The 15,077-nt window shown below is 42.6% G+C and overlaps 1 protein-coding gene across 6 annotated transcripts in view; it reads right to left on the bottom strand.

Annotated features, from left to right (window-relative positions):
* The window catches only part of Vps13b (vacuolar protein sorting 13 homolog B), a 438,985-nt gene that overhangs the window by 107,089 nt on the left and 316,819 nt on the right, over window positions 1-15,077 (bottom strand). For all 6 annotated transcript variants that reach the window (XM_057791252.1, XM_057791249.1, XM_057791251.1 and 3 more), the window contains 2 exons: window positions 12,153-12,360; window positions 11,697-11,881 (listed from right to left, as the gene is read on the bottom strand). In XM_057791252.1, the coding sequence (XP_057647235.1) occupies window positions 11,697-11,881; window positions 12,153-12,360 (393 nt within the window). The remainder of the gene's footprint in view (window positions 1-11,696; window positions 11,882-12,152; window positions 12,361-15,077) is intronic.

The raw sequence follows: 15,077 nt of genomic DNA, 5'->3' as shown, positions 1-15,077 counted from the left end.
TTCTATTGCACACGCTCCTGTTCTAATTCTATGAGCACAACTCTTCAACTGTTTCTCAAATAACTATTGCTAGTTGCTGAACTGCCAGATCATTTCTAAACTTGCGATAAAAATTTTACAATTACTCCATTACAGGCTTAAATTATAAGTGTCCACTGAAGAACTGATCTCTACCATACCTCTGACTACTCCATATTTTCTGACTTTTCAAACTCCCTTTAATGGTAGCATTCTACCCTGTTAGTTCCCTAGAACGGACCCAAAGAGTTATCTCTAATTTTTCTCTGGCCAAGTCTAGACACTAAAACTCTAGATGCCTCTCACGTATATATCCTCTTCCAACTTTGTCCCCAGTATTATTCCTGAGTAACTGATATGCATTTTGAGGGCTAGAGAGATGGTTCTGTGTGTAAAGGTCCTTGTCACCAAGCCTGGTGACCCAAGTTTGATCTCCAAGAGACATATGGTACAGGGAAAGAACCAATACCTGCAAGGTGTTTATGCGTGGAATGCCCATGCCATGGCCAGCACCCATGTAGAGGCTGAAAGGCAACCTTAGGGAGTCGGGTCTCTCCTTTTATCCTGGATTTTAGGGACTGTATTCAAGTCGTCAAGCTTACAGCAAGTGCCTTTACCCACGGGGCCATCTTGTCAGACCAAATTCCCCCCTTTAAAACTAGGTGGTGGATTAAGAAATTGGAAGTCATTTACTTCAAAATATATAACAAATGATTTTTTCATCTGAATGATGAATGTCTTTATAAAGAGGGTAGGAAATGGCTAAAGAACTTATAGTTTGCAGTACTTTTGAAACTCAATTGTCATTCAACATTCATAGCCTAGGCAAGACCAGAGGCAAACTGGATTTAGCTGAATGTAATAACTGCTCACACTCACACAGGCCCTCCCATGTGCTAGACACCATGCTAAGTGCTCTTTACAGTGTTAGCCACACTTTATAGAGCAGGGAGTCAAAGAGCAGGGAAGGTATAGAACTTGTTCATGGTCACCAGCTGATCTAGTTTGTGGAACCGGTTTTTAATCCCCAAATCTTTGCTCCTAAAAATGGGCCTCAGTGGTGCAGTACACTTCTGTTTTAGGAGCAATTGTCACCGGTCTAATCAATTAAAGGGAACTCATTCCTTGTACTATAAGCCTAGCCAAGATCCAGGGGCTAGAAATGTCACAGACCCTAGAGGAGGACCTACTAACATCGTGTTACTAAAGTAACATAGTTTCCAACTGCCTCCTAGGAGCTCCTCTTTAGATCCATAGATAAATGAAGGTCTTAGCTGGGTGGTGGCGGCTCACACCTTTAATCCCCCAGCACACGGGAGGCTGAGGCAGGAGGATCTCTGTGAGTTCGAGGCCAGTCTGGTCTACAAGAGCTGGTTCCAGGACAGGCTCCAGAGCTATAGAGAAACGCTGTCTCAAAAAAAAAAGTAGTTCTCATATTTCATCAAAGAAACTTTTCTCTTTGCAGCAGATAGAGACAATCAGAGATCCATAATAAATCAAAGGCGGAGAGTAAGTACTGTAGGTGTCCAGCATCCAGTGGGAAATCTCAAGGGAACACTGCTGAAGAGGGTGTGGGGACTGTAAGAGCCTGAGGACCTGAACAACTGCTATGGGACAGGACATGGATGCTGCTCCTATGAACTCTCAAAAGTGTGACTGCCTACCACAAGACCTGCAGAGACCTCACCAGCTGAGATGCCAGCACAGATGGTGGAAAGTTGCCCTGAGCCTGCCTAGGTGATGGGCTTCTGAGAGAAGAAGAACCAGCTTGCTTACTTTTCTTTTCTTTTCCAGGATGAGCCAGCAATCAAGGGATCAGGAGAAGGAGGGTGGGAAGGATTCAACTATAGCATGTACAACCACAAATGAAAAATACAGAGGTGTTGGAGGAGGCTGCTTGTTGGTTCCCAGCTGCTTAGCCCAGGAATAATCACACAGAAACTGTATTAATTAAATCACTGCTTGGCCCATTAGCTCTAGCTTCTTATTGGCTAACTCATATATTAATTTAACCCATTTCTAGTAATCTGTGTATAGCCATGTGGCTGTGGCTTACAGGCTAAAGTTCCGGCATCTGTCTCCAGCGGGGCTACATGGCGTCTGACTCTGCCTTCCTTCTACCTTGCTATAGGCCAAGCCAGTTTCTTATTCATTAACCAATAAAAGCAGCACATAGAAGGACCTCCCACACCACTGAGGTACATTACAAATTTGCTCTCTGAATCAAAGTAGTATCTAAGAAATCATAGTCAATGAATATGAATTTTACTATGGATCTAAGGAGGAGGACTTCTATTTAGTAACTAATTCATACACTATCTAGATATATTTACTATCGCTTCATTTGATAGTTTTACACCCAAACTTTTTGTGTATGTGGTGCATGCAGCGGAGGTCAGAGGAAGACTCTGGCTGTCTTGCTGTTCCTCTCCAATTTACTCCTTTGAAATCATCTTTCACTGACCCTTGAGTGAGGCCAGCAGCCAACAAGCCCCAATGATCCTCTCTCCTCTATCCACCACTGTGCTCAGAGCTGCAGGCACCCTCATAGCCACACACAGCTTTTTATGTTTGAGCTCTTACCTGCAGAGCCATCTTCCTAGCCCCTCCCTAACATCCTAATGCAGAATAGTAAACATCAAACACTCCAGCTGTCAAACACAGTCCTTTGTTTCCAGGAAGAAACAGTTCCCTTCCCCCACCCTTAAGTGCAAGAGTCTTTAATAGGAAGAGAGAAATAGGCTAATAAAATTTCTACCACCAAATAAAGTGACAGGACAAACATGACTTCAGTATTCTTCCAGTTGGCAAATGGTTTCCATTTACTCTAAAAGCACATCGTGCTGGCAGACTCCTCCCACCTCCTCTCTGAGGGCTAGAAATGTTATCACGTCAAACTATTGACTGCTTTTTATTTCCAAAATCTCATTGACTGTTTAAGTTTTGTCTAATTCGACCTGGACAGACTTCACTTAATGAACTACAAAGTGAGGTTTCTTACTGCACCATTGAATGGTGATGCATCCCACAGTGAGGCCAGAAAAGGAGAGCTTTGGAGCAAACAAAAGCAGACAGCTGGACACCGTCCTTGGGGTTGCTCCTGCCTGACAGTGGGACTGCTCGAGTCTCCAGCATCTTCTCTTTCTTTCCTCCTCTGCAAATTAATACTAATCTTCCCTTAGCTGCGTATGGCCAAGTGACCTAACCCTGGACTTTGTATCTTGGCAGCACAGTAGTACAAGATGTGGGCGGCTTAAGGCAGGAGATTGACTTCTGTCTGTCCTATCCTTTTCCTATGCTAGAGCAGAAATAAGGTACCCGAAGTCTGTGCAGCCATCTTGGACTCTGCAGACATCTAGTGCTGGAGAGAGCATGAGGCTGCATATGGACAGCCCTAGGTTAGCTACTCCAAGGCTTCCCGCAGGGGAGGGGATGAACTAATGTTCTGTTTAAGCTCTTGGTAACCTGTATTTTCTGAATGAGGGAAAACAGCTCCAGCAGTGTTTCCCATACTCCTGGGACTCTTGGCAGAGAATCACAAAGCTTCCAGGGTCAAAACCCTGTGACTTCATGCACTTTCCCAAGGGAAGATGCCCAAGGAGACTCAGACCCTTTCCTTCTCTCTGACATGAGGGTACCACCGAGCCCTCTACAGGGCTGACTCCAGCTAAAGTGAGCCACACTGGCACAGCTGCACCCTCTCTTTCCACAATGTGACTTCTCATTGGTCTGACATCTGCCAGCCACCTTTGACTTTTAAGAGCTTTCTTCGTTTATAACCCCTTTACCATAACCTGCCAAGGCTCTCATTTCCAGTCTGTCTTTACTTTCTCCTTTCCATCTTTACAGACTCTGGGCCAATATACTCTAAGGACTGAGCTGCCAACGGCTTATGAAGCTATAAAGGGATAGACGAATTCCAGAGTCTCCAAGTAGTCAAAGCAACATAACACAGGACTCACGGACCCATAGACATCTCAGCGTGAATCCTAGTTTTACCTCCTTCTTGCTTTCTCAAATTACTTAACTTCTTAGACCCCACTTACCTTCTATCCAAAGTGGAGATCACAGTACTGATTCATGGGCAACAGGGATAATGAAGAGACACGACTCAGAAATAGCACATTGTGAATGCGTCACCTCCTTGTCCTCAATGGAGCGGACACAGGCTGGCTCACCACGACCACAGCCTGCAGCTCTACTACTCACTCCATCCCGGTTCACCCTGTCCTTGTCAAATCAGACTATTCTACTTTCTAGAAATATTATGTTCAACTTTCTCTATTCAGTTCTGAACATACTTATTTTTAAAGGTACTGGGAACTGAACCCAAGACCCCACGCATGATAGACAAGAACTCTACCACTGAGCTAATTCTCAACCCTGTCAGTAATTTTTAAAATACACCTTCTCCTTTATTTCTTGAAATGCTACTTCCTCACCAGTGACCACCTAGATATCCATCTCTTCATGCAGCCATGTTGTGGTGGCTCCAATGAGCTGTAAATTTCTTTTGTTAAAAGGCACACTCTTGGCATCTTCTCCAGTCTATAAGAGGTCATGCCTGGCTTATGCTGTGCCCTTGTCCCTCCTAGGAAGCGACAGGCACCTTGAGAATAGAGCGAGAGCCCTCCCACGACTCAGCACCTAGCCCTGCTCGCCTCCTCTGTCTACTGAGGTGATCAGAAGTTCTTTGGGATCTATCTATTCCTAGACTTTCACAACACCACAAAAACAGAAGGATTAAAAATGTATTTGGGGAATACTCTATTTGTATTTCCTCTTTTCATCCAAAAAAAGAGGCGGTGGCTTCTGGAAGTTACCACTCTCAGTAGCTGGTCCAGCACTGTCCATCATCCACAAACATTTATTAGTGTCCACTGGGTACACGCATTTCCCCTCTCCTTGATTCTGAAGACTCTGGCTCAGCTTCTCACTTCCTTCAGGCCTATCCAGATTTTTTTTCCCATTTCAACAATGAATCTCATATCTGGCTTTGAGTACTTCTCCTAAAGATGATGGATAGGCGCAAAGCCTTCTGGGACACATTAGTACAGCTGCCAGTGGGCAGGAGGTGCTTATAAAATGGAAAGCTTGGGATTCTGGGAACACATGTGCAACTATAAGTGAACTATAAGCAGCCCCATGCTGCTGAAAAGAAACACCCAAGACTACTTCCTTTTATTCTTCTTAAGCTATGTGAGGAAGAGAGAAATCACACTACACCGTGAGCCACCATAATCTCTGCCTGTTGGGTCCATGTGCTCTAGAATTATATGGTGACTGTAAAGGCAATTTTACAGCAGCAACAGTATTCTCTACGTTATTTCGTAAAGCCAATTATATATGCCTGACCTGGGATATTTTCACATAATTATAAAAAGGAAAAGAAAAAAATCACACAACTGTAAAATTTAATGAGGTTTTAGTTTGGTATCTAGACAAACAATGGGTTAAAAATGTCACTAGTAAACTACAACCAAATCCATGCTAATACAGAGATATCAATACATCATACTATAAACCAATTCCAGGCTAATCGGGAGATATCAATACACCATATTATAAACCAAATCCATGCTAATCTAGAGATCCCAATACACCATATTATAAACTCAAATTTTTTAGAATTACAAAATGATATGATTAAGTGCTGAAACCTCATTATCACTGTGAATCTGTACAATTGCTATGCCACAGTTGCTGCCCTGGCCAGTGCAGGCACTGATTTTAAATTTCTGTGAGAAGTGACCTCCTGTGTCTTGAGTGATATGGGACCCTGTCTACCTGAGATGGTGTCAGGACAGTGACAGGACTAAAGTGGCATGGATCATTTTGGCAGGTACAAGACAAGAAGCTAGAAAAACAGTAAAAAAAAATTCTATTTTTTTTCTTCCTTTCCTATTTCCTTTTTAGGGGAGAGTTCTTTCTAGAGCCCCTCTGCCAGGGATGGCCCTCCTCCCAGGGCTACTCCCCTAGGGTCCTCCCACACCAGCCTGTTTTGCACTCTAGGGCTGCTCTCCTTGCTGTATCTGAATGTTAACTCTCCCTGCCTTTGCTCAAGTCTCAGTGGAATCTCTTCCCACACTGGACATAAAGACACCACTGATGGTGTAGCTGTGAGAAAGGCAATGTCTCCTCAGATAGTCACTTTGTCAGCAAAAGCCTCTATTAACCACACACAGATCCAGCATTCCCCGGAACTACCACAACACTAACAAGCCGCCAACACAAAAGGTGACCTTCCCACCTTTTGTGGGAAGATGGGGCTTCTTTTCTAAAAGGAAATTCAGAGTTTCTTTTTCCTTTAGAAGATTTATGTTCTTGGATTGGTCAAAGAGCTCCACGGAAAGCCCAAAACAACCCAGGCTATTGGCAAGGCTAATGGGTGATCTCTACAAACTGATGGCAAGGCTCTATTGTTGAGGACGACATCTGCGTAACTCCCTGAACACAGAGGAGTCAAGCTGGTGCCTACCTAGAGTCTTCACCACTACTGATCAGTGTTCATGTTACTGGAAGGTACTCTGTACACTACCAGAGGAGAGAGGTAAGCACCAAGCCAGCTACAAACCTGACCATCTACAATGTGAGCTGCACAGTAGAGGCACAAATGTAGGAATAACTGACCATCATCTAAATGGATTTAAGATCGGCTCCCTAAGATGGAACCCATTCCTGACACTGCTCAGGGGACACAGAACCCAAGACTAAATAGGCCAGGGACCAAGGTGAAAAATAAAACCACTGTTCTGCTGAAGGAACACAGACAAAATGACTAGCAACATCTGCTAAACTCATAGATCAGGGTCTTGCTCAGCCATCTCAGGAAGCTTCCTCCTGCAGTTGACTGGAACAAAAACAGAATCATAACTAGGCAATGTGCAGAGAGACACTTATGAACATTTGGTCCTAAATGGGACGTCGTCTCCATCAAAACCCTCCCCTCAGGGTTCAGGCAACTCTGTGGAAGAGGAGGTAAGAGCCACTGAGGACGAACGATACAGGAAATCACACCTAAAAGCAGGTCCCAGGACCAGCAGTGAATGGACAACACAAAACAAATTCAGTGGTATTTTTGGAGGTTATTTTTGTGTCCTAACACTTTTTCTGGGCATTTCCCTCCTTCTACGTCCCACGTCTTCCTTTAGCTATGTTAACAGCTAATTTCTATTGCATTTACTTTTACTGATTTAAAGCTACTTTGGCATATTATTGGATAATTATTTCATGATAAAGTAAAATGATAATTTTATTTTCTTCTTCCCCACATTTCCCAATAGTGCAGGGCTCATTGTCACTTAGGTAAACCATCTAGAATAGTCTCTTCCCAGATTTTTATGGGCTTTGTAGTCAGACAGATAGGTGTGAAGTTGAGACTTCCCTTACTAACAAATTCTGTGATCCAGGAACAGTTCAGTTTACCCAACTGTAAAATGGAGATGATGCCCATTTCATAGCAAATTAAAATTTGTTATTCATTCAGTGTGGCTTCGCTTTGATTTTTACAGCAATATTAATTCATTATTAACTGTTACAGCAGCTAAGAGTACCTGAGTTCCTAACACCGTCTTCTGTTTGTCTTAGACACCGGCACTCACAGGCGCACATTCTCCTACACAGATACACGCAACTAAAAACAGGTCTTCAAAAAAAGAAAAAACAATTGTCCTGACTTTTAAGCTGGATGAGCGGAAGAGAACTGAGCACAAATGCACTGACGTCTTCAGCATACGCTTCTCTCCCCTGGAATCAACAAACGACACTACTGACTTTGCTTGTTCCTCCTGTCCCCTGTGCAGAGACATTTAAGGAATTACAAGTATGATTATTTCTCATTATGTACCAAGAAGGAATATGTACCAAACACTGATGATTTCGCTAAGGAAATCATTCAATTAGGGAATTTTGAGATCTGAAGGGCAAATTTACATGGGAGAAATATATTTGTCACTAACATAAAATGTCAGAGCACTTCCAAGGGGTTAGATAGATGCTCAGGGGTAAAGGGCACCTGCTGTTCTTCCAGAGGGCCTGAGTTCAACTCAAGGTACCCGCATCAGGTACATTACCCTTGTCTGTAACCCTAGCTCCAAGCATTATGATGCATCTGGCTGCCACAGGTACCACAGCTCAAGTTTATAAACCCACATGCAGAGATACACATACATATAACTAAAAGATGATAAAAAATAGACCTTAAAATACTTTAAAAAGACATTTTCTAATTTTACTCTTGTTCCATCAATACTGTGCTCATTTCCTCATTAATATGCTGCATATAACAATCAGTCAGGCTAAATATTATCCAACCCATAGAAAGTAACAACGGATCTACATAAAAATTAGAATGTCCATCCGGTGTGGTGGCAGAAGTCTTTAAGCCTGGAATTTGGGAGGCTGAGACACTTTCTAGGCTCTCTGAATTCAAGTTCACTCTGGTCTATATATACAGCAAGTTCTAGATTAGCCAAGGCTGTACAGTCTGGTATATATATACAGTAAGTTCCAGGTTAGCCAAGGCTGTACAGAGAGACTCTGTCTTAAAAACAATCCATTGCTGATGGAGGAAGGTCATTGGCTAATAAAGAAACTGCTTGGCCCTCATAGGTTAGAACATAGGTGGGTGGAGAAAACAGAACAGAATGCTGGGAGGAAGAAGAAGTGAGCTTAGACTCCATGCCTCTGCTCTCCGGGGCAGATGCGATGAAGCTCCAACCCAGGATGGACGTAGGCTAGAATCTTCTCGGTAAGCGCACCTTGGGGTGCTACACACATTATTAGAAATGGGCTAGTCCAGGTGTGAGAGTTAGCCGAGAAGAGGCTAGATATAATGGGCCAAGCAGTGTTTAAAAGAATGCAGTTTGTGTGTTGTTATTTTGGGGCATAAGCTAGCCAGGCGACCAGGAGCTGGGGTGGCAGGAACACAGCCTGCAGCTCCTACTACACATTGCCAAGTCAGAAAGTGGACATTTCAAATTGGAATCCTTATAAGATGCAATAAGTTGAAGGAAAAGGGGACCCTGGAAACTGCCACACAAAATCACACACCAGAAGTTCTTACACCTAAGCCCATTTAAAATAACACTCTTTACAAGTTGGTGGCATCTAGTATTTAAATTTATGTGATAAAATCATTAATGGAGACAAAATAAAGTCATTTTGGTTTCTATAAATATTAAACTTAGGGGTTTTTTTTTTTTTTTTTTTTTTTTAGAACCTATGGTTAGATGAATAATACAGGCATGTTCCTATATGTTCCATTAAAATTCCAAAATAAATTTACTAACATACTATAACTTCTTAATAATTAACTTTAAACTTAAATTAATTTACATTAATTAACTTCTTAATACTTCTACATAGCAGGCAGCAGGAACCCAGGCATCCAAGTATTTACCACTAACAGTTTTTTGAGTGGCCCTATTTAGTACAAGGAACAGAGTGGTAAGCTATGTGATCCCTTTCTTGAGACACACAATCTGGGAATGGAAGAAGATATAGAGAAACAGAATAAAGTGAAAGGCAGCATCAAAGTAGTGACATCAGTGCTCCAGGGTTTCAGGAGGATGGCGGCACATCTAGATACACTGTCCGAGAAGCTTTCAGGGGTCAGACAGAATGTTAGCTAATCCAAGAGTAGACAGGACTCTAGTTTTCAAGAAAGGAGAAACTGACAGTGTGTTGGCTTATTTAATTTTACTATTGTTTTTCTTGAGAGTCAAGAGGGAAGTCAAGTCAGTTGAGGCACTACATGGAACAGACTGCCTGTGGGCATGTCTTTGGGGCATTTTCTCGATGGCTAGTGGATGTAGGAAGGTCCAGCTCACCATAGGCCGTGCATCTCAAATCAGGTAGGTCCAAGCTGTATAAGGAAGCTGGCTGCCATAAGCCATGAGAGCAAGCTGGAAAGCAGTGTCCCTCTGAGTCTTCGCTTTACTTCCTGCTTGAGTTCCTGTCCTGATTTCTCCCAATAGTAGACTGTGACCCAGAAGTGTAAGCTGAAATAAACCTTTTCTGCCCCAGACTGTTCTGGACATAAAGTTTATCAGAACAATAGAAATCAAACTAATAAACAAGGAAAAAAGTGGGTAGTTAAAGTTGGTTTGGTAAATACAAATAGGCTAGTTTAACTAAGCATGTTCAATGTCCAGGGCATGCCAGGTTATCACAGCAGGCATAGCAGGGTGACAGACCCACGGAGCATTTCCCTCGGTGAGTCATGTGATCTCTCTGTTCCTAGACAATTTTGGAAGGGCTAGGTTGGATGGGAGACTGGAGGCTGAGATGGCATGGAAAAGTCTCGTAATAATCTCTAGGTGCTTGTGTAAGCTGAATAGAGAAGACCTCACTATGTGTAAAGGCACTGATTTAAGCATATTAACTATAATGTCTCATTTACTGTAATAGCCTGCAATTACTTTGGAAGGTTGATGACGACAACTGTTACTTTTAGGAAAGGAAGTTGAAAGTCTGGGAAGCTCAGAAGTTTGCCTAAGGAGACGGTCAGAAGAACCTCACAGCCCACAGAATCTGCACTACACCACACTCTCCAGGGCCACCTTTCATGCTTTCCTTCCACTCAGGTTAGCCACGCAACATTAGACCTGAGCCTCCAGAACAGAATCCAGACCATCACAGTACAATGAGGACATCAGGAGGACGTAGGGAGAGGACGTAGGGAGACTCTTCTACCCATCAACAACCAAAGAACTGTTCACGCCTGACGGAGCTCCCAGCACATGAGTGGCTCAGATGCTTTCTGACCCCTAAGAGCAACTCTAGGACCTGAACCTTTAGGTACAAAGGAGAAAATCTAAGCTGATATGATCCTGTAACCGATGCAACATAGTTTCTGTTCTCAACTTCTCTAAGGAAACAAGACAATTTGTAGGATCCTAAGATTGCAACTGAAGAGTTGTTTCTGTCCATGAGATCCATTCCCAGCCACATATTAAATTCTGTTGCTCAAAGGCAGACCATGAGGACAGACAGCTCCAGGATCTCAGGAAACGGCATCAGGACACTTCTCCTATCTGTTGTGTGCTGTTGCTTTATCTTTACTGTGAACGCTATACTACTGTATACATAGAATCCTTGCTGTGAATTCTAGAGCAAGTTCAACTTCCAGAAAGTGCAGCCCTGTCTTGTTCCATAGGACGGTATCTCTACTTTGAACTTTACCCATACATTGGTTCCTTATTTTTTTTTTTTTTTTGGTTTTTCGAGACAGGGTTTCTCTGTGGTTTTGGAGCCTGTCCTGGAACTAGCTCTTGTAGACCAGGCTGGTCTCGAACTCACAGAGATCCGCCTGCCTCTGCCTCCCGAGTGCTGGGATTAAAGGCGTGCGCCACCACCGCCCGGAGGTTCCTTATATTTTTTATTAAGTTATAAAACATTGTATGACCAGATACTGACTCTGGCTATTGAGAATAGCCAAGTTTCCTGTATGCTGCTTGGATCCCTGGAACTCCCCCTGATCTTTACTGCTTTAGGTGGTTCAGAGACAGCAAAATCTCTCTCTCCTTTTTACACATGTAGCATGCATATAGCACACATGTGAATGTACTCATCTTTGCTACTACTGACAGAAGAAACATGTATACTCTGATATTTTTTTCTTAACGGTCATCATTTTCTCATTTTATTTTAGAAAGATAAAAGCAGCCACTACACACCTGCAGCACATCTCCGAGGTCCGCTGTGCTAAGATCTGGGTCCTCTGTGGTGTTGAAAGGCACAGGAGTTATCCGCACCAGGGTGAGCACGCGAGGCTCCGGATACCTCCATAGCATCATCCCTGGGCTCTCGTCTGTCTCTCTACAGAACAAGACTTCATAGGCACCAGGGAGTTTCAACGGTTCTGCCAAATGAAAACAACATTACAAGTTTTTAAAAGGGAACACGTTGATTTCTCAGAGAGAGAATTAAAAAAAATCACATAAAGAAACTAACTGATCAGTTTAAATAAGATTTGAGATGGAAAAAGTCAATTTCAAAGAGGGACTGATTGGTGTTATCACTCCCACACTGTCAGTGTGAATGGACCGCTTTCTTGTGCCCCAGTGTTATCACTGCACTCACTCCATGCCACACATGGCACACGCACTCACGCGGACACTGCCTGTACTCACCAGCATCCTGTAGGTACTGAAAGGCGCCTGTCCGCAGGTCATCTGAACTTGGTTCACTTTTCAGAGCTTGCGTCTTATCCACAGGAGATGGCATTTGGGGTGCTGATTCGGGAACCGGCACTTCAAAGCTCCCCTCTTTCTGAAGATACCCACTGAATAATTCATGCAGAAGGGACAAGCAATTCAAATGCTCTTGACCCCAGAAGACCTTCAAAAGGGTATGAAAATATTAACAGTCTTTAAACATAAACATTTCTTGAGAATAATTAGGTACAAATCACATTTGAATTAATGTGAGGCTATAATCATGTTCAGTATAATTAATAATAATAAACTACAATTTCCAAGAAATAATAATTTATTGTTTGAAATTCTAATACTTGAATAACCTATCATGGATTGTGTGGATAAGAGTAAAGTTTAAACTTTAGATTAGTGATGACATTACAATGGTGTGAAGCACTGTTTGCCAATTCATTCAACAAAAAGGAAAAAGAACGTTTCTTAAAGTCCAAGATCAGGACACACAGGTTCTCTAGGCCAATATTAATAAAATGATAACAGTCTCGTGGACTGACTTCCTCCATTTGTCAGAGATCAGTCCTAACAGGAGAGAAGGAAGCTGGTCCCTGTATGGTTCCTGGAGTCTGTGTTAGTGAGACTGTAGCGTCAGCTCCCCTCCGGCAGCACAGTGTCCAGTGTCAGAGGGAGAGACAATGACAAAGACCAGGGCACAGCGATTAGTGTCAGGTGCCTAGAATGAGAGAGGATAAACTTCATTTTTCTCTTATTACTATTCTTAATGTGTACTTTTCTCCTAAGGAAAACGTAGTGCAGTTAAAATGCATTGTGTTTAAAACGTTTAAAAGGTTATTGACAGAAATGAAAGCCTTTTCAAAGCGACAAGTAATTTCTTTGGAATATCCCCAAATTGTGGTTCATGTCATAAAAAAGGGGTAAAAAGTTGAAAGATTGATACCCAGAAGATGCTCAATCATACTACAAAAGCATCTGTTCAACTATGTTCATAGCAGCATTATTTGTAATAGCCAGAACCTGGAAACAACCTAGATGTCCCTCAATGGAAGAATGGATAAATAATGTGTGGCAATATTTACACATTAGAATACTACTCAGCCGTAAAAAACAATGACATCTTGAATTTTGCATGCAAATGATGGAATTAAAAAACACTATCCTGAGGGAGGTAACCCAGTTCCCCTCAAAATGAATATGGCATGTACTCACTCATAAGTGGATACTAGCTATAAACAAAGGACATTGAGCATATAGTTCACGATCCTAGAGAAGCTAATAAGGTGAACCCTAAGAAAAACATACATAGATCCACCTCGAAATTGGAAACTGACAAAATCTCCCGACAAAATTGGGAGCATGAGGGCAGGGGGTAGAAGGAAGGGAAGAAGGGAAGGGTTGAGGAGAACTTGAGGGAATGGGATAGTCAAGATGGAGGAAGGACAGATATGAGAGCAAGAAGAGAGATATCTTGATTGAGGAAGCCATTATGTGGTTAGCAAGAAACCTGGCTCTAGAAAAACCCCCAGGAATCCACAAGGATGACCCCAGCTAAGACCCTAAGCAATAGAGGGTGCCCAAATTGGCCTTGCCCTGTAGTCAGGCAGATGATTATCTTAAATATCACTATAGAACTTTCCCCAACAAAAGATGGAAACAGAGGCAGAGACCCACATCGGAGCACTGAACTGAGCTCCCAAGGTCCAGTTGAAGAGTAGAAGAAATGAGAATACGAGCAACGAGGTCAAGACCATGAAGGGTTCATCCACTGAAACAGTTTACCTGAGCTGATGAGAGCTCACCTACTCCAGCTGGACTTGGAAGGGACAAGCATAGGATCAAATTGGTCCCTCTGAATGTGGCTGACAGTTGCATGGCTGGGGCAGACAAAGGGGCCACTGGCAGTGGCGCTGGGATTCATCTCTACTGCATGTACTGGCCTTCTGGGATCCTATTCTCTTTGGATGTTTACCTTGCTCAGCCTTGATGTAGTAGGGAGGGCCTTGGACTTTCCATAAAGCAAAGTGCCTTACCCTCTCTTAGGACTAGAGGGGATGGGGTGGGAGTGTGTGTGAAGGGAATGGGAGGAGGGGAGGAAGTGGAAATTTGGATTGCTATTTTTTTTTTTAAAAAAAAAATCTAATAAAAAAAGGAAACTTGGGGCTGGAGAGATGGCTCAGCGGTTAAGAGCATTGCCTGCTCTTCCAAAGGTCCTGAGTTCAAATCCCAGCAACCACATGGTGGGTCACAACCATCTGTAATGAGGTCTGGTGCCCTCTTCTGGCCTGCAGACAGAATATTGTATACATAATAAATAAATAAATATTAAAAAAAAAGGAAACTAAAAAAAAAGTTGAAAGATTGCAATTTTTGGTTGATTTTAAGAAATATACATCTAATACATCCCCTTTAGTGATAAACTAAAATTTCTATCATTGTGAATCTTGCAACTTTTTTGATTTCCAACAATCCTGAGGGACATGAAACTGCATAATGAAGTTAAGAGCTACCTAAGTATTATCAAGAAAGAGAATAGAGAATCTCACGCATTCCATACCTGGCTATAGGCATGAATGAGAGGTTGGGATATAATATACCAAATTTTAGTAACCGAGCATCATACGCCTAAGGAAGTTGCAACTATGACACAGCTCTGTGTGTTGGGTGACACTGGACCTGACACAGGCTGACTGCTCTATTATTAGAAACTCCACACAGTAAAAAGTTTCCCCAGACATTTCCACTCTCAGTTTTACAACCAAGAGAAACGAAGCTGTATGTCCATGGAAAAACCTGTCTACAGCTGTTCACAGAAGTATTTTTCAGGAATAGTCCAAAGTGGAACGATTCCAAAACTCCCTCAACTGATGAATGAATGGTAAGAAGATA

This window comes from Chionomys nivalis, chromosome 17 (genome assembly GCF_950005125.1).
Source record: "Chionomys nivalis chromosome 17, mChiNiv1.1, whole genome shotgun sequence".
Lineage (NCBI taxonomy): Eukaryota > Metazoa > Chordata > Mammalia > Rodentia > Cricetidae > Chionomys > Chionomys nivalis.
The sequence above is the reverse complement of the archived record's forward strand: the minus strand, read 5'-3'. Positions and strand labels throughout refer to the sequence as shown.